Below are 19,684 nucleotides of genomic sequence, written 5' to 3' on the forward strand. Positions count from 1 at the left end.
ACGGATGAGATTTTTTATTTGTCACATCATTCAACAAATAAAAAAAAATCTCATTTTTTAGATAAGTGAGATGTATGATATACACACCGTTTCGAGCGAATGAATAGTAGTGCTTTTTAAAATTTAGTCTTACAAAATTAGAATTGTTTTTCTTTTAACGGAAAAAGAATGAAAGAGTTTTATGAGAATCAATTCTACTACTTTTGGCCTTAGGTTTACATACTTGAAAGGAAAAACAACAAAAAAAAAAAACTGGGGTGTATCGCTTAAATTATTGGCCCAGTACATAAAATCTTTTTTTTCGATTAAAATGCCTAATATTTATAAATTAGAATTATTCTTCAGGATATCTATATAATAATTTTATTCTTTTATAGTTCTTTCATTCTATTTTTTTAATTCTTTCCTAATTGTATTCTCATTTTAAAAAATATATATATTTTTTATATTATCAGCTAACCAAATATGATTATTTTTTGTTATTTTTATGTTTTTTATTTTAATATTTAAATCTTAAATTTTTACTATGATTTCTATCCATCGCATTGCACGGATTCTGACCGCTACTTTATTAATGGATGTTAATCTCTCCTGCTAATGGTAAGGGTTTTAACTTATAGCCATTTTAATTTATATTATTTTTTATTTTATATAATTCCTTAAATTACATTACAAATTATTAAAATAAATAAGTTGGCCAATCATTTGGTGTCATTGGTAAAATTTACAATTTAATTATTCACATCCAGCGACGAGGAAGAAAAAATGAGGCTGCAATAAAAAAATTTAAAAATATAAAAACATTCAAAAATTATGAATTTTAAATAATTTTTTTTAAACACATATATATACATATAATTTTTAAATCATATACTAACCGAAGTTATCACAATTATGAGATAAAATGGCTGATTTTAAACACTATTTGAAAAAAATTTTAAAAATTCAAATTAAAATGGCTAAGAAAATTTAAATTAAAAATGGTCATTATGAACTTTAGGTTGACTCGAACAGTGTACGTTGACCGTGACGTATCGTTTCGTCGCCTCGATTCGAGCGATACGCTCACCGCCACGCACGCATCGCCTCTCAGTTTTTGGGGTAAAACTCCACGAAAAAAATTATTTCGCGGCGAACGAGGCGAAACTGTAGAGGGGGTAAGCTCACGGGAGGTAACCGGATTCCCGAAGCGAGATCCGGCCCAATATGTGAGCATAACCGGATCCGATAAGACTCAGGCCGGTCCTATTAACTACTGGGCTCAGTCCCATAACCGCATACGGCCCGTTTGGTGAGGCGGGTACCGTGCGTTTTAGATGAGCAGATTTCGGGTCGGGTCGGGTCGGGTCGGGTTTTGTATTTTTCGTTATGTGGCCCAAATTATTGCTATCCGTGTATGATTTATGTCCATCTATCTAATTTGTGAGATTCTTTTTTTAAAAAAAATTGTCACATCATGCGATAAATAAAAAAATTTCACATCTTAGATGAATGAGATGTATGGTATACACTTCTTTTCGGGCCTATGGATAGGGTTGTTGTTTTAAATTTGATCTTGACGCGGCACAACTCAATAATTTTGGACCAGAAATGGATTTAAAAATTAAAATTTTTTTTTTTTCTGAACTGCACCAAAAATGTCTCACTATTTTGGTGGTTAAGTATTTAACCCATTAAAAGATAAATGCCAAGGTAGTGAATAGCATATATTTTTAGAAATAGACAATTATTTTAGAAAGGAAAATATTGGTTACGATTTAGATGTTATCTTAAAAGATTAATTTAACCTCATCATCATGGAGTAAACAAGTACTCTATTTCTTTTAATTAATTGCACACTGTTTAAAAAAATATGTATGTGAAAAGTTCACGAATCTCCAAGCATGCAACGTCATTAAATCCGAATATCTAAATGTGCTTCTTCATTATACGAGACTTATTCCCGACACAGGAATAAGTTGATACAGCTATCCGGGGATTTGAATACACTCCCAGGTGTTACGTTGGATAATAATAAAGGAAATGATCGAAAATAGAATGTAATAAAATATAATATACATAAAAAAGAGCATCAAAAAACGTAAGCAGTGACGCATTTGTTTGGATTAAAATATTCGAAATGATTTACGAGTAAATAGATAAATAATTGGAGTTAAGGTATGAATCATGTCGAGGTCGATATGGAGCCCACTAAGATTAAACCTCCGAGAGCTTATCCTTAAAAAAATCAAAAAGAAAAATTATACACCGAGTATTTGGGGTCAACGAATTGTATAACACACAAGGAAAAATGGGTGGGATTATATTATGCCATGAGGTTGCAGTAAGTGGTCGGAGGAAAAACAAAAAAAAAAAAAGAAAAAAAAAGAAGGGAAAATTAGAAATGCTTTGTTTAAACTGTGGCCACATACCTTAATTACTTAATTAAGGATCTCTTGATCCGTACAATTAAATAAAGAAGATAAGCATCTCTTGATGAGTTGAATGTAGGGGTCGCAATCTAGCTTGTTGTTCGCAAGCCAATTCCTGTTTTGCTCGAAATAAGCACGAGATTAAATTACTCGTTTAATAAACAAGCCGAACACGAGCTGGATTCTTCAGCTCGCTCGTGTTTGGCTCGATAATAGCTTGAAGACATATATCTTATATTTATATTATATAAAAATAAATAATTAGTTTTTAATTTAATCTAAATATAAAGCCCAACTCAATTATTAAAAGTTCATTTATATACAAAGTCTTAATTATTAGATCAAAATCAAATAAATAAGATTTCGTAAATTTATTTTCTATACAGATCTTTCATAATTTTTTTTAACATATTGTTAATGAGCCAACTCGTGTTCGGCTCGTGTTCAACTCCGAGCTGAATACCTTAACGAGCCAACTCGTGTTAGCCGCCCCCAGTTCGCTCATGTTCGGCTCGTTGACACCCCTAGTTGAATGAGACCGAGCAGAAGAAAACTGATTTTGTTTTTTCAATTTGTATTTGAAATTTTATAGGATATAAAAAAATCATTTTCTATCTACTTCAAGTTTTTAAAGATAAATTGTCATTTTATATAGCATTATTACTAAAATTTTATTACGACATGATACTAAGACAGTTTAGCAATTTAAGCGGACATAGAATGACAGAACAATCAATCATGCTTGGCTAGAAGGATCCCCAACCTCTTCTGGGACCGCAATCTTATTCTGTCATGTCAAAATTTTGTCAGTGTGTGTGACTGAGAATAGACATGAAAAATCAATAATACCTAGGTAGAAAATTGATTAATTTTTGTCGTATTCCAAAATTATTCTTGCACATAAAATGTCGAGGCAATAACATCATGCTCTCAGCTTACTAATTTATACTTAGAATCAGATTTAGAGTCAAGCAATTCAAATTCAAAAAAAAAAAAAAGGTAAAAAAAGGGTAAAAACAAGGCGCATATATTAAATATTCAACTTGGCACGTACTGAGTTTCCAGAACCCAAAATTTACCAAGAATTATTCCATTCACCCAAGATTAGCTTCTTTTAAGCTCTCGAGTTTGATGCTTGTGTGTAGTGATAGTATACAAACAGTGGCTTAAACATCAAGGTGTGTGTATACACATTACGCGTGCCTCTTTTGGCTTTTCCATTAGAATCAGCTCTTGAAGAAATTCAAAGAAGATGCAGGGTTTAAATGGAAATGTGCGTTCGAAGAGCGCGGGGTGGCGAGCATGGCAGTCACGGTAGGTGTCGAGAATCCTGATGATGCTGCAGACGAGAACAGCGGCAGTAATGGAGCAATATTGGTATTACGGCCATGCGTCATCCTTGCCCAGATGGGGAGAGATTGCGTGCCGGGCGCCTCTGGCCTCTTCTCTATGGCTCTTTCCTACAATGGGAAAGACCATGTAAGAGAAAATTTAATCTTTAAATGAAATACGCGGGGAGGAGAACAATTCGACGCATTATTCTGGATTCATATAGAAACCTAAGTACGATTTTCGCAAGGTTTCTGTGCTACAATCTAACTAACCGACAAAATGCAATCTGAATCAAAGATCGGCGCTTTTCGAATGAATCTTATGCAACCAAGATAAGTTTCACTTAAACAAGTAAGAAGTGCAATATGTGTATGTTTAAAACAGCTAGCATGCGTATGTGAAAGAAAAAGAAGGTTGAATGACAATAGAATAACATCCTAAGAGCTCTTGAATGGTTCACGACATCAACTCTTTAGGATGTTGCTTTCAGAGGGAACTAATTAAACACACATGAGCAGCCCAACTTGCTAAATTTAGAAAATTAAACCTTCTATCTTATCATGGCTGGCAAAACGACACACCAGATACTCAAGTGGCAGAAAAGTATACGGTACCACAGGTGCTACTTTTTGGGGTGGATTTTTTGCATACCTGCCCACGCGAATATGCAAAATTGCACAAATACACATAGTATTTGCAGGAGCGCCCCTGAAAACCTTACTTATTTGCAAGCATGCCCATGCCACGTTATCTACGTCAAAACGTAGATAGATATCTATGCCTAAAAGAAAATGCAGAGGTATTTGCAGAATTTCACACATTTGTACGGGACCCTCGTTTTGTGCCAATTATATTATGAAGATTAAAGCAGTGGAAGAAGAAATTTGCTAACTTCTGTGATCAGAAAAGAGCAAGTTGCAAAAGATCACCTCACTAGCAGTGAAGATGGCAGGGCCTAGTGCAGTTCGGGAATAAGGGTGCTCAGGCAGCATCACTGTGTTGTGTGGCTGACTAGCCTGTTGGAAGGAGCTGTCAACCTGCCAAGAGAAACAAAAACAAAGCACGTGAGCAAAACTTTCTTCGGAAATGAACAAGCTAAATCCTTCTCCTTTCTGTACCAAACTTCAGGTAATACAGAAGCAGCAGTTACTATTCAGCAAATGATGCCAGTAGTGCGACAAAATAAAAGAAAGATAAACAGGGGTTAATTACAAACTCGGTCACCGAAGTTTGGGCTGGATTATTATTCGCCCTCAGAATTTCAATTCTCACAATTCGGTGCTTAAAATTTGACTCTGATTTCAATCAATTAGTCCTCGGAGTGTCAAGTTGAACAATTTAGGTCCAAAACTAACAAATGTATGGTTCTTAGATCTCAAGGTAGCAGGACTGCTTGCCTTCGATTTCTTGGTTTCAGATGTTTCCAACGATCCATACTGGAACTGGATGCCAACAGATTCATGATCCCTCTTCGGACTTTGGATGACAGGTTGAGATATCCTCAAGCTCAAATCAACTTCCTGACCTGTGAGCACATCAAATATGTACGGATGAATATATAACAACACACAAATTATCTGAAGGATAGTCAAAAAACCCGCAACTTTTAAATAGATAAGAGGGAAATTGCAGCATGGGTATAATACCTTCAACATCGACATCAGCAAGTAGCTCGCCTTCGTAGGTGTTAGGATCAAAATTGGTTACAGCCTCCCTCCCATTACATTTTATAGCTGCCTTATCATAAGCCCTAATGTCCAAAAACAACAGAAGAAACGAAAAAAAAAAGATGCGAGTTGGAATCGAACCATCTTGAATTTAACCAAAATATTAACAAACGTATAATCAGCAGTGATAAATCCATGCTCAGGAAGACCTTGCAGCTTCTATTTCGCTGTCGAATAGCCCAAGATATATGTACCTGCACCCAAGCATTGTGTTTTCATTTATAAAGAAGACTAGTTTCCAGGTTCTTTTCTTTCTTTATCTCTCATAGATCCAGGATATTAAAATATCGTAAAGATTTGCCATTTTAAGACATATGGCTTGTGGTAATTTCATAAAAGGTGGAGAACCATCGTTCTGACTTGTTCATCGCAATTTCAGAAAGGAATTAAAGAATAGCTAGACGAAGGACCGGGGCAAAGAATCTTACTTCTTGCCCAGAAACTGTCCCATACGAGCTTCCCAGCGGCCGCACTTATGAAGCGTAACCCCTCTATATTTTGAGCTACCTCTGGAGAACCCGGTGCTTTGCCGACGCAGAATGTGCACAAACTCTTCCTTTGTTAGATTCCTCATCTGGAAAAGGAAAAGTTGTGCATAAGCTACAATCCTTCACCTAAACTAATTACTAAAAGTTCTACTAAACTGGTAATATCCCCATGTCACCTGCTTCATATCCTCCTCATAGTCACTAAGGTTGAAATTGATGTCGGCATCGACGCCCCGAAACTTGATCGCAGCTCGATCGTATGCTCTGCAATAAGGATTATCATTTTATGAATTCCTCATAATTAAACAGTTATTAGAGTTCTCCGCTTCCACCAACAGGAAAAATTGCTAACCTAGCAGCCGCATGAGCAGTGTCGAATCCTCCTATAAACCAACCAATCAAAATTTTTTTTATAAAAAAAAACAGAGATTATTATACATACAGAAGCAAGACAAGATCAAAGAGAACTGCATATAATTTCTTACCCAAATAAACTTGTTTCCCGCAGTCCCTGCATAGCCAAAGATAATTCTACTGTTATGTAGCTCAGAATAGAGAACTAAATCGATTAGGTGCAGAAGAAAAGGCCCTAACCATATGTGCGACTCCCATCTACCAGTTCTACGGTAGAACGTAACCCCTCTATACTGAGAGCTCCGAGACCGCGGCCCCCTCCTACTCTTCTTCACCTGCTGCTGCTGCTGCTGCGGCGGCTGCAGCTGCGGCTGCGGCTGCGGCTGCTGCGCAAAAACCTTAATCTCCGTCTGGGCGTCGGAGTGGCAGAACGGGAGATCGATCCACTGCGACCTATTAGACGACGAAGCCGTCTGCAGCGCCTGCGGCCACTCCGAGACCGCGCTGAGGGGAAATAACTGCTTGGTCACAACGACGGACTCCGGAGAACCGCAGTTCTCGTCCTCCGCCTCGTTCTCGAGCTCGGCTGACGCCGAGCTCCTCAGTATACGGAACTGCAAGGCCGTAGCAGCCGTCGGCCGTGCGGTGCTCGAATCCTCATCGGCAGGATTACCCCCGGCCTCGGCATTGAGGATCGAGGAGTTGGAGGTGGCGGAATCACTACCGCAGCCCTTCGACCGCGGCTTCTCCGCGAAATCAGAGGGATCGCCGGCCATGTTCAGATCGAGCATCATCCTCCTCGTCCTTATAAGATCACTCCAAACAAAAACTCAGCTTACTAAGATCCGATCGGAGCCGGCTCCGCTGCTCCGAGACACTGAGTCAGGGGTTCCCGGCGAGCTAGGGTTTCGACCTCAGCTCTACTACAAAAACGAAGAGCCGGAGCAGGAACAGGTGGAAGCAGGATGAAAACGAGTCGTTCTTACGAAACATTTGGACTCGGATTACGAGCTCGGAAGCAAAAATCGATCGACCAATACATTAATCAATACGAATCCTTCCAAATTCCTCGAGTTCCACCTCCTCCTCTCCCCCTCCGATTCCTCCTCTTCCTCAGCTAAATCGATCGGAAAACTACACGAACGAATCCCAAATACCCTAATAATCAGATCCAAGAAGAGTTGATTGACGAGAAAAATGTTAAAAACAAATAGAAGAGGAGGAGGAGGAGGAGGAGGACGAAGAGGAGGATAGTAACAACCTAATCGGGGGAAGCGAAGTCGCGAAGAGTAAAGGAGTCGGCGACGAGTTCTCTCAAAGGAAGAGAGAGTCGGCGATGGAGGAGATGAGCAAAAGAGAGAGAGAGAGAGAGAGAGAGGAGGAGAGTGTGAGAAAAGAAAAGAGGGAAAGCGAGGAGTTTATATGGCGACAGAGGAGAGAGAGAGAGAGAGGAAAATGAGTGTGGAGTGGAAAATACGGAGGGGGGGGAGGTGACCGGTAAACGCCGGTTACCCGGTGGATCCGAAGAACACGAGGAGAAGTATCTCGGTTGTTGGATTGGAGGGTTAACATTGGCCGTTTGATTCAGATCGGACGGTGGGGGTAAGAGAATAAAAAGAAAAAGGGTCATTAAACAACTGCTTGAACCTAAAATTGGAGGATACAATGAAGCATTTATTGGGTTCTAGATAAGCCTCAACTCTCGCAAACTGGAAAAATAATTGTAGTTGTAGCGACTAATCATAATTAGTTTAATTTCAATATATATATATATATATATATATATATATATATATATAATTATAAGTTACGTAGCTCACATGTACGAGGAAACTTCTATGTATGCAACAGTAATTTTACGTAGTATTTGTATTTGATGAATATAGTTGAGTCGTCTCAACAAATAATGGTCAGAGTAATTAAATGTATAATTTCGGTGGAGTATATGACACGGTTAAACTACTGTTTTACGTAGTTGAAGATATTAGTATGTCTTAATAACTTTATAATAAAGTTGTTCTATAGCAACGAACCGTGCATGCAACTTGTTACAGTAATATATAGTACTGATCAAATATTACCGGACAATAATAATTATATATTTTATTGTTGTAAACACACTTTGATTTAATTGTTCTAACGAAACATCTCAAATATTGTTAATATATCATTAAATCACTGTAGCGTGTTTAGTAATCTCATGATCATTTCATCATTTTAAGGTAAAATAATTGGTGTGTTATTGTTTTTTTCTTTCCCAATTTGGAGATGAGTGTGACATGGGGCTAATATTTAAAATATTGAGATTTGAGGGCTTGACCTGACTATTATAGGTGAAGTGGTCCATCAAATATGATCAAACGTGGCTTGCGTTTGAGGTTCGACGAGTTTAATAAAAGAAAAGTAATAATAAAAAAAATAAAAATAAAGCTTCTTTCCTTATCAATATTTGTCACAGGGCTATATTTTGAATCCGCGCCTATATATTACTTTTATCAACCTAAATTAATTAATAAAAGCATATATTAACTCAAATGTTATGAAATAGTACATAATTTCAACTAAATTAATTAATAATAAAGATGATTTCGACTCTAACGTTATGGAATAGTAGATAAGAACTATAGTCAGTAAGTTTTTTTTTTCTCCCAATTAATTACATGTGTAAATCAAGTCAAATAATTATCAAATTGGCAAGCTATAAGATGATCAAATGTGTAGCATTTAGAAAACCAAAATAGGATAAATAAAGTGAATTGAAATTATAAAATTAACATTGCTGGCGTTTTGCGGTACTTTTTTTTTCCTTAGTTTCAAGTGCTCTAAAAAAAAAGAAATTTAAAACATATATACTATTTAAAACAATATCTATACTCTTGATCTTAATTATAAAACTCCTATCATCATTTTTTAAAGAGTATTCATTTTCAGCCATTCATTTTTCTGTTCACTTGATGGATAAAAGAATAATATCGAAAGTGCGTAAAATTTGATTTCTAGGTAGTTTAAATAGTTTAGATCATATTTAACGGAGCCGATCGTCAATTTGGAAGCTCTATCATCGAAAACAAATCGGTAGTAAAACGGCTCGTTTACTACCGATAGTATTTTAGCTCAACTCTATATTATCTTACTTATTATCGCATTATCAAACACAATACTTTCACATCACTTTTACATTAACAACCCATCAAAATTTAACCAACTAAATTTGACCGTAAAATTTAGCTGCAACAATTCAGAAAGTCAGAAGTGCGACTTACCCTAAATTAAATGTCTACATAAATCATGAAAACTGCAGGACATCTTATACTGTAACATAACTATAAGAACCAAAAAAAAAAAAAATGAAGGGGAAAAAAAAATTTGAGGATCAGAAAATGGCTAAAGATGGAATCATCACATACTTACAGTGTTCAGCATGAACTGGATGGAAGTTTTCGATATCCTCTTTCTTTTGACAATGCCGCAGATGCCCTACGCTTTTCCGGCCTCATCCCTGTGAAGCGAAGTAGAAAAGGAAGGAGAAAAACAGATCAAACAATATCATCTGTCGAAGATTGCGCAGTTTCAGAGAACGACTACGCTGCGAAAAAGTCGTCAGGATCGAACTCAATCTCGCTTCACGGAGAGCCGCTCTGCAGAAGTCCGACAAAGTTGACATGAAAAGCAAGATTATTAATGTAAACAAAGCGCCGAGTAGAAAAAAGTTTGAGAAAAGTGATAAAGAGCAGCTCTGGTGGAGAGTCTCACTGATAAGTTCATATGTAACAATCATTGATGTTCCCCATAGTGACATGTTCAGAAAACGAGGTCCGAATCCTCGGTAGAAGCCTCTCCAGCCATCTTCCTCCAAGAGCAGCTTCGTCGTTTTCACGACCGACGGCCTCCCGGCGCCGTAGTTATCCATCACCTGTGATTTGGGAAGAAAAGAGAAAAGAGTGCATAGTGAGACGAAAAATTAGATTTTACGCAGATGAATGAATATTAAAGAGTATGTTTGTGAGTAACAGCAAAAACATTTGATTGAAGAATGAGTACTTAGATTAGTTCACCTGCAATCGTGTTTTGATCGTATCTATCGGAGTAGTGAGAATTGACGAACATGCGCCAGCAATAGTCCCCGCAGTCGCCTGAACTGTAACTAGCTCTAACTCAGACGGTTTCTCCTCCTTTTCGTTTCCATTTCCATTTCCATACCCCAAGCTCCTAAATTAATTAAAACAAAAAATAAGGAGCTAATCTTTTACCATCTCAAACATTCCTACAAGTAAAAGATACAGCACATTTTTTGCGAATTTCAACTTCGATAACAAGTGTAAGCACCTCCAGATTGCATGCTGAGCGGCACCGTATGCGCCCCACCAAAGTGCCGAGGCAGGTGACTGGGTCAATATTGTTAATCCAAAGCCTCTATATAAACCGCGAAAACCCTCCACCTTGAGCACTTTGTTGATAACATCAAATGGGCCGTTATATTTGGTCATTCCTGGTAGGCCTTGGACCATTAACCTCTGGCAAATCTACATTCGGAATATTTCAAAACACAAAATTATTAATGCTGTAATTTTTTTTTTTTTTTTTGAAGTTCGCATAATATCATCGACCAGTATTAGACATGTAGTGCCTACCTGACTTAGTTTCAGAACGAGTTACTCTACTCAGAGAAGCAGCCAGGCGTTTTGGCAAGTTTCTGCTTCTGCTACAGCAGGAAGCTATTTTAAAACACTCAACAAAAAAGCTCTCACTGCATTATCAGACTCTAGAATATAAATGAACCATACTGCTTGCTTTTGGAAAGGTTCATGAATATTCGAACGAGATACGAAAAGAAATAGAAAGAACATCATGCTTACCACATCTAAGGGCACAAAATATGTGCAGGAAATTATAGTTGACACCAAGCCGGCCACTCCATTAGCCACGGCAATTTGTGTTGCCTCATTAGTATCCGAACCTTCGGAGTATTTCATCATTATATCTTTTGATACTTCGAGCGCAGTGAGTGCCAATACCCGCCCTGGTAAGGCGCCGATAGCAGAGGTACCAAAACCTCTGAAAATGCCAGGTACACCATCTTGTTTAAGTATCTTTTTGAATACTGAGAAGCCATTCATATGAGAGAGCCCACCTCCGTCAACTTGCATTCTAGTTTTCACCACAGCTGTTGGATGTAATAAGCCTTGTTGGGCAGTAAAGAGGACTGCTCCGATGACATGGAATCTCGTCTTGTCCAACCTAAGAAAACCCAAAACCAGAAATAATAACATTTTATTAATAATTTGAAGCTCAACACCTCCAAATTGAACAAAACTAGTACTAATAAGGGCAATTTCCAGCTTCACCCTCTTAATTATTAAAATACTACATCACTATGTCACTTAGAGATTTGTGTTTTATACCAGAGATACCTGCCATAAATACAGATTCTTTTAATACACTTGTCGGAGGAGTATTTATTGTAGTTCGACAATAGTTATACAGGCATTTACCCCGGTTCTCGATAGGGGTCAACTTGATTTGGTTTTGGTGATTTCATTACTTTCAGCCAAACAAAGTTTCCTGCTTAAAAATTTGAAGAACTAAACCAAACCAGAAAGTTCTTGCATCATATTCAGCGAAACAAAGTCTAAATCAGTAGGGTCCCACGGTTTTTGTCTCCGAACCAAACAGAATCTAATTCAGTCAGGTCCTTCAATTTGGTCTTGAAGCCAAAATAAATCTAAATCAGTTAGGTCCTCAGTATGGCAGTCTTCCCTTCCAAGTTGGGTTTCTTCAGATATTAGATAGCAACAATCTATTCATTCGAAATAGCTTACGATATCAAGATGTAACTTAGTTAGCAATGCGTAACATACACGCATACGACCCACAAACATAGGCTTCAAAGCCAAACCACGTAAATTGCTAATGAGCTTTATCTCCTTCTCTCTTTTTACAAATCTTTCTAGAAACCTTTCTGAACTGAACCTCACACTCAATGAAGGCATGCGTCGTAACAATAATTTTCGGCCTAACAAACTAAGAAGTGCTTGGCCTTCATTGCTCTATTCACCTTTAATGAAGAACCATAAATTCTTTTTGTTCATATCTAGGGCTTGACCATTACATACTCGCACTACTTAGGACTCGTTTGGGATTGAGAGCCATCTAAAGCTATTAGTTAATATATGCTCCTCCATTTTCTGATCGGACTGCAAAAAATATATCGTAACTGACTCATCGCACCACATACGTGACATTACGTAAGAAAACAAACGGAGTATTTTTCATACTTTTTCATAGCACGTAACGTAATCTCATCAAAGTCCCACATAGAGCATTAGCACATCACAACAGAGATCTAATTAGCAGTTCAACTATTAAACAAATTCTTATTACACCTGCAGCAATTTGGACATGTTCATCAACCTAAGCCTCACAAGATGAAAAAACTTGATGCAGTTAATAAAGTAGCAAAAAAAAAAGCTTTTAAACCAATAATTTTCCATTTCACAAAAACAGGGGTTTCAAAAAAGCATTTCTTATATACTCGCAATAACATACGCGATCAACGCTTCTCCATAAACTTATTCACAAACCTATGTTCAAATTATAATACTAGGATTAAATACCTACAAAAATAAATGCCCGAAATCCACAATATCACCAACACGAGCGCTCAAATCGCACCAAGCGCCAAAACAGCCAAAACACATTTAATAAAATCGGATTGTTGAGCAAATTCAACTCTCCAATTGAACAAAAACCAGTAGATGATCAAATGACCCCGTAAAATGCCCTAAATCAACAGTTATCACCAACAACAAGAGCTCAAATCGCACCGAACCCCCCAAACAACCCAACCAATTTCAGAAAATCCGATTTGTAAGCAAATTCAAGCAAATTCAACTCTCCTAATCCCCAAAACCCAATTAAATGGGCAAAATAGACGGAAAAAATCGGGAAATTTTTTTTTTAAGAAAAAGAGAAGATCGAGGACCTGTCCCACTTGATGTTGGTCTCCGAGAGGGCGAGGTCGGCCGCCGCCGCCGCCGTCGCCGCCTCCGCCTCCACCGCCATCTCCGCCGCCGCCGCCACCGACGACGGGATTCGATTCGATTGAATACGCCCAATGACAATGTCGGAGAGAGAGAGAGAGGAAGAGAGAGATGAGAGAGAGCGTTTTTGCGAGAGTTCGCATTTTGGCACAATTGGAGAGATTGGAGGGGGGGGGGGGGGGGGAGAGAGAGAGAGACTTTGATTATATCGGATGGTAAAAATGTAGGAAAACCCCCTTAACTATACTATAATCTGAAGCACACAACACTCTGAATACTAAATTTTAGAGAAAATTTCAAATACCACCCCTGAAGTTTTTTATATAATTTAACGAAAAAAAAAATGAAACCACGATATACTAAATTGATACATTTTGACCTATAAGATTCTAAGATGAGAAAGTGTAAAATCACATAAGTGGTATTTGAAATTTACCCTAAATTTTATTATTAGCCCCTCTTTAACTTCTAATATTTTCAAATTTATTTATTTTGGTAAATCAAGTCGAAAAGTTTGTTCAATTTGGTTGAATATTTTAAAATTCCCTAGAAAATAAAGTAAAAGTTGAGGAGGCTACATCAGAATTTCGTAAACTTGAGGGATATTGCTGCATTTCTACAACTCGTGTCGTGACTCGTGAGGAGTCGGTCGTGACGTGACTCGGGAGAAGCTTCGAGTCGATCATTTTTTGACCCGAAATTTTTGTATCCGTCACGTGACTCATGCTTGCTGTGGGCGTGACACGTGGCAAAGCACGTGTCCGGGTTTTGATAATGGGTCGGGTATGGGACTACTTGTATTTTGGAGCCCAAACCCGGCCCAAATTCGTTAAGCCCACAAAAACTAAGCCATGGACCCGGCACTCACCCCACCACTATTCAAAATTTTTAAATTTATTTTAAAATTACTAAAATACCCTTGACTACTATGCAAAATTTTTAAATTTATTCTAAAATTATTAAAATACCATTCTAAACTCCAATTTTCAATATAAACCCAAAGATTTGGAGATATTTGAAGGAAGTTTTGAAAATCAATGAGGGCAATTTGGTCAACCAAAGATATATTAAATATTTTTGAAGTTTTAGGGGGTATATTAAATACTATCCAAAAAAAATTATTGGGCTCTCATGACGAAAGATATTAAAAAAAAAAAAATCCTGCTCGGCCCGGTACGGCTCGGTGCGGTACCAAATTTGATCAAGTTTAGCTGTTACTAGCACTGGCAATACAGCTCGTTGTTTGTGAGTCAGCTCGTGGTCGGCTTAATATGAGTTTGAGACCGATCGCTTGTTTAATAAACGAGCCAAGCACGAGTTAGGATAAGCTTACTCGTGTTTGATTGGATATAGCTCGAATATAACCACGACTCGTTACGAGCTAGAGATCGATTGCTCGTTTAATAAACGAGTCGAATATGAGCTGGGGTTAGGTCGCTTGTATTCTGTTTCATATAACTAAATGTATATATAAATTTGTACTATTCGGATTTTAGGCCAACCCACATGTAAAGAGACCAACATTGTGAATTTAAATTATTAAATTAAGATTCTAGTTTTCTAATTTTCTTTCAACTTTTCACCTGGTAGTAGGACTGATAATCTGGCTTACTATTCGCGAGTCAGATCATGTTCAACTCGTCAATAAATAAGCCGAACGCAAGTTAAATTTTTTAACTCGATATTTTAATGAGCTTGCTTGTATTTGGCTCATTGACAGTCCTACTCGTTACTGAAATATCAAGCAAAGCACAACAAACTCGTGTTCGACTAAACATTCATTGGCTTCAACTCTGCTCGCTCATTTTAAATAAACACAAGCCAATCACGAGCTCACTTTTTTCGCTAAACATAAAAAAAAAAAAAAAAAAAAAAAAAAAGAAGAAGCCAAACACAACTCAAACTATACTTGTGTTTGGCTGGAGATAGCTCGAAAATGAATAAATAATATATGTAAATACTAGTTTTAAATTCTAATAATAACCAATAACAATCATCAACAAAAATAAAATTAACAATAATATTATTTATAATTACTATTAATATTTTATTGAACTTTGATATCTTAATATTTTAAAAATTTCCTCATAGATTGCAATTACATCCGTCCCAGTCAAAAAAAGGTTATAATTTTTTTTGCTATACAATAAAATAACATTTTTATCTTAGTGCTATATATGTACTTTAATTAAAATAATTAAAAATTTACAAGCTAAGTTATAATAACCAATTAATTAAAAAGCTTAATTGATTAGACAAAAGCCTAATCAACTCCCTGATTTTAGTAATGCGTGTATTTTTATAATTTACTACAATTAGAAGTGCTTAATGACAAATTTTCCACATTAAGCATTTGTTGAGGCAAAGTGACACCTGTCGCTTTCTGATTGGCAGGCAAAGTGGGCCCACGTCTGTTTGGGTAAATTACACTTTAAGATGAATTATTATTTCAATAAAGCTTCATAATAATATAAATTAATCATAATAGTTTTATATTTCTTTTTTATCGAACTAAATTTTGCCTTTTTTTGACTTTACTATTTTTTTATGTTTCTTTTCGAGCACGAGTGATTAGTAGATTATTTTTGCTCAATTTTGTACGCAAATATATATACATAAATATAAATAATTTATTTGATTGAATATATTTAAAAATAATATAATTATAAATAATTTATTTAGTTGCATGCGACTGAAAAATATATTTATAATATTTTATTACTAGCTATATATATGGTAAGATTATTCCCACCGCAGAAACTTTATTTAAAAAAGATAATTTGAAGGGTAAGGTTTCATTTTAACATTTTCAACTGCTGCAGTTATACAGTCCAAATACAGTAGTTCGATTTAAAACTCATGGCTAAAAATATAAAAAATTTATAAATATTCTTTTTTTTATTTTTTTTCTGATCGTCAAAAATTTTAAAGGACCTTCTCAAACTTTCAAGTTTATGCATTTCAGTCCCTCTCCGTCAGATTTTTTATTACTTGTCTATTTTTATAATTTATACTAAAAATATTTTTTAAATGTATAAATAATTAAAAAATTTTATAAAAAAAGTAAGAATAATTTGATCATTTCGCATCTCAATTAATACCGAAGTCCTGGTGATATTTTAAATTTAAGTGAACAAAATATAAATTTTTAAAAATTAATATATATATATATATATATATATATTATATAGAGAGAGAGAGAGAGAGAGAGAGAGAGAGAGAGAGAGAGGAGAGCAGGGCGTTTTCTTGCTCCGTGCTCTTGAGTCGTTTTCGATGATGGAATTTCGAATTACGATCGGCTCCGCCTAGACATGATTCTAGCGCATTTGAAGTTTTCTAAAAATAATTTTTGCGATTTTTTATATCATTTACCTAGTGATCGAAAGGATTCAAAATCAATATTTTTAATGTTGATATCTGCTGTTTTCAAGTTTAACAGTGTAGAAGTATTCAAATCAGATAAAATTTTGATACAAAATTCTTTATATGTATCTACAACAAGATCAATTTTTTGGATCGAAATTTTAGTGCTATATCACCATTTTTTATAGGTTTTTATTTTAAACCGTTAAAAATTATAGATTTTGAATCCTTTCGATTGGTAGGTAAATGATATCGAAAATGCTAAAAATTTATTGTCTACAAACTTCAAATATACTAGATCAAGTCTACGGAGCGATCGTCGATTCGGAAAATTTCATATCGAAAACGACTCCAGGAGCCACGAGAGAGCACATTAGTCCTGCTATAATATATATATATATATATATGAGAGAGAGAGAGATGAGAGAGAGAGAGAGAGAGAGAGAGAGATTAGGCTATCATGCTATCGGAAGCCAGAGCTCTTCTACGTGCTTCCAGCTCTGTTTCGATGTTGCGACTTTCAATCGTTCGATCGGCTCCGTTAAACTTGATTAGAGTATTTGGAGTACCTAGAAATAAATTTTATTTATTTCGATTCATTTTCTAGTGATCGAATGGCTCAAAATCAACAAATTTTAATGGCCATTAGTGAGCCGTTTGCAGTTTAACGGTGTAGAAATATTCAAATCATGTGAATTTTATAGTAAACTTATTATATTATAAAACAATCATTATCTCATTAAAATTTTAATATCATTATTATTACATTTGTAAGATTTTTATTTCAGCCGTTGTTTTGAGCCCTTCATTCACTAGTGCAAATGATATCGTAAAAAATAATACAATTTATTTTCTAGGTACTCCAAATACTCTAGATCAAGTTTTAACTGAGCGATCGACGATTCGAAAGTCGTAACATCGAAAACGAGCTGGAAGCACGAAGGCTCGTGCTTCGATAGCATGAGTAACATCACTATATTATATATTATATATATATTATATATATATATATATATATAATATAGAAAAGTTTTCTATATTTTCTCTAAATATATTAAACCAAGCATGTGGCGCCACCACCGCCCCAAATTTGCACGCTTCACAACAAATTGCCGAACTCCACATCCCCCATTTTGAATTAAAATAATTCTTAATTAAATTAAAAGCTAAATACAAAATTATTTTTAATTATTATTTATTTAATAAAACCCTAATGGTTAATTGTATTCAACTTCCTTAAACATATCAATAGCAAATATATTCCTATATAGTTCAACTATTTTTTTTTGTTCTTCAAAAGTCAAGTGATATTTATATTTCCATCTGTTTGTTACGTTTAGAGCACTGTTTATTTTTTAACAGAAGTTAAATATAAATGATATTTTACCTTACAATGTATTCGTCCAAAAATTTCAATAGTTAAAATTATGTAGAAATGTTCTCCCAAAATACTTATCTAATAATGTAAAAGAGTAAAAATATTAATATTAACTCATTCACTAATCAGGATTAGCTATTTATCCTATGATTAACTATATTTTTTTATAGGATCCTAACGATAGAAATATACTTTGAAAACGATAAGACTTTTGGTGGTGAATAAAAATGAAAAAATTAAACTTTGTACGAATATATCTGGTTTCTATATATTTACAGAGAATTAACCCAAAGCTAATTGTTTCGATTCACTTTTTGTGTTTGTTTCATCAAAAGTTTACATACAACACGAAAAAAAAAAAATTATAGCCTAATTTTTTTTAATTTTTTAAACTAATTTCAACTCTAGAGGCTATTGATATACTTCATACTATTTTTAGGTTAAAAATAACTTTTTAAAACAAAGTTGGAAAAAAAAGAGGGAAACTTCAAAAACCCCCTGTGGTTTCATGCAAATCTCACTTTAGTACCCTGTTGGTTTAAAACGTCATCAATTGCCCCCTGTGGTTTCGTTTTTATCTTTTCAGAAGCTTTTTCGTTAATATTTCATTAAATTATATACAAAAAACTTCAGATAACCATCTATGTTTATCGAATATTCACTTTAGTATCCTTTAATTTTAATTTTGTCACTGATTTAAGAAAAAAAATAATAAAATTGATAACAAAAGAGAAAAATGAAACCACAGAGGGGTAAATTGATATCGTTTTAAACACACAGGTATGAAGAGTAGAAGAATGACATGAAACCCAGGGGGGGTTTTTGAAGTTTTTCCAAAAAAAAAACTATTTCCCCACCACTATTTATTTGATAAAAAATTTAATAATTTTGAAACTATTGATATTCTATTTTTATCACTATCACTCAAAAAATAAATTCTTTATACTAGCACATAAAAAATAATAAAATTATAATAGTAAATTTTGTTTTTTTGTAATTAATTTTGTCATCATTAAGAAGGAAACAAATTACGATATTACAAAAAAGTTTAAGTCACAGCGATTAAAATAGAAATTGTCGAAAATTACTCTGCTCTTCTCCACTTTCGGTGAAACAAATAGACCCTACGATGCGTAATAGAGAGCGCGGAGTCCCGCGTGCTCCTAATAATAAGTGGTGCCACCTCAACCTTTCACATGTGTACACCTCTGTTGCATGTGAGACTTAGTTTTTGCTAGTGGGACCCCAAAATGTCCCCGCAAGGGCGCAAACCGATACCGCGATGTCGTATAATACAAATTTTTCTTTTTTGTAGAAACGTGCAAAATTTATCTGAACAATGAACAATTTTGAATCAATTTTTTATCCAAGTTTTCAAATTTTTGATTTTACTGCTTCACCTTCCGATTTGTTTGATTAATTTGAGGCAATCAACAGTATTTTAAATTCAATATTTAAAATTAAATAAATTAAAGATATACTAAATATACTAAATAAATTAAAGATATACTAAATATACTAATAGCACTGATAAAAATTAATTAAAGATATACTAAATTAAAGATATACTAAATATACTAAATATACTAAA

General features: G+C 35.0%; 2 protein-coding genes across 4 annotated transcripts; both read right to left on the bottom strand.

Moving 5' to 3' along the window:
* On the bottom strand, positions 3,412–7,693 carry LOC109719806 (ethylene-responsive transcription factor RAP2-7-like). 3 transcript variants are annotated; one of them, XM_020246621.1, is made up of 11 exons: positions 7,574–7,693; positions 6,553–7,446; positions 6,444–6,469; positions 6,311–6,341; positions 6,135–6,222; positions 5,899–6,044; positions 5,620–5,664; positions 5,390–5,493; positions 5,141–5,268; positions 4,673–4,780; positions 3,412–3,871 (listed from the first exon to the last, which is right to left on the bottom strand). In XM_020246621.1, exons 2-11 carry the CDS (start codon positions 7,104–7,106, stop codon positions 3,638–3,640), a joined length of 1,464 nt encoding a protein of 487 aa, XP_020102210.1. In that variant the 5' UTR covers positions 7,107–7,446; positions 7,574–7,693; the 3' UTR covers positions 3,412–3,637. The 3 variants fall into 3 exon arrangements, with proteins under 3 accessions (XP_020102210.1, XP_020102211.1, XP_020102212.1); XM_020246622.1 differs by having other exon boundaries at positions 6,553–7,470; XM_020246623.1 differs by lacking the exon at positions 5,620–5,664.
* LOC109719077 (solute carrier family 25 member 44-like) lies at positions 9,461–13,394 on the bottom strand. Its single transcript, XM_020245595.1, has 6 exons — positions 13,295–13,394; positions 11,169–11,550; positions 10,639–10,835; positions 10,368–10,521; positions 10,066–10,225; positions 9,461–9,950 (listed from the first exon to the last, which is right to left on the bottom strand). The coding sequence occupies exons 1-6, from the start codon at positions 13,372–13,374 to the stop codon at positions 9,925–9,927; spliced, it is 999 nt and encodes a 332-aa protein (XP_020101184.1). The 5' UTR covers positions 13,375–13,394; the 3' UTR covers positions 9,461–9,924.

The sequence above is a fragment of the Ananas comosus genome, linkage group 13 (assembly GCF_001540865.1).
Source record: "Ananas comosus cultivar F153 linkage group 13, ASM154086v1, whole genome shotgun sequence".
NCBI classification, from domain to species: Eukaryota; Viridiplantae; Streptophyta; class Magnoliopsida; order Poales; family Bromeliaceae; genus Ananas; species Ananas comosus.

Bases quoted from the DNA above. Each gene is read 5' to 3' on its own strand.
- LOC109719077 (XM_020245595.1), bottom strand. From the start codon at position 13,374: ATGGCGGTGGAGGCGGAGGCGGCGACGGCGGCGGCGGCGGCCGACCTC. The intron at 10,522-10,638 runs GTGCTTACACTT...TAATTAATTTAG, and splicing joins GCTCAGCATGCAATCTGGAG to GAGCTTGGGGTATGGAAATG. The intron at 10,226-10,367 runs GTGAACTAATCT...CCCAAATCACAG, and splicing joins CGATCAAAACACGATTGCAG to GTGATGGATAACTACGGCGC.
- LOC109719806 (XM_020246621.1), bottom strand. From the start codon at position 7,106: ATGATGCTCGATCTGAACATGGCCGGCGATCCCTCTGATTTCGCGGAG. The intron at 6,342-6,443 runs GTAAGAAATTAT...GTTGGTTTATAG, and splicing joins CGGGAAACAAGTTTATTTGG to GAGGATTCGACACTGCTCAT. The intron at 5,665-5,898 runs GTAAGATTCTTT...GCTTGGGTGCAG, and splicing joins GGACAGTTTCTGGGCAAGAA to GTACATATATCTTGGGCTAT.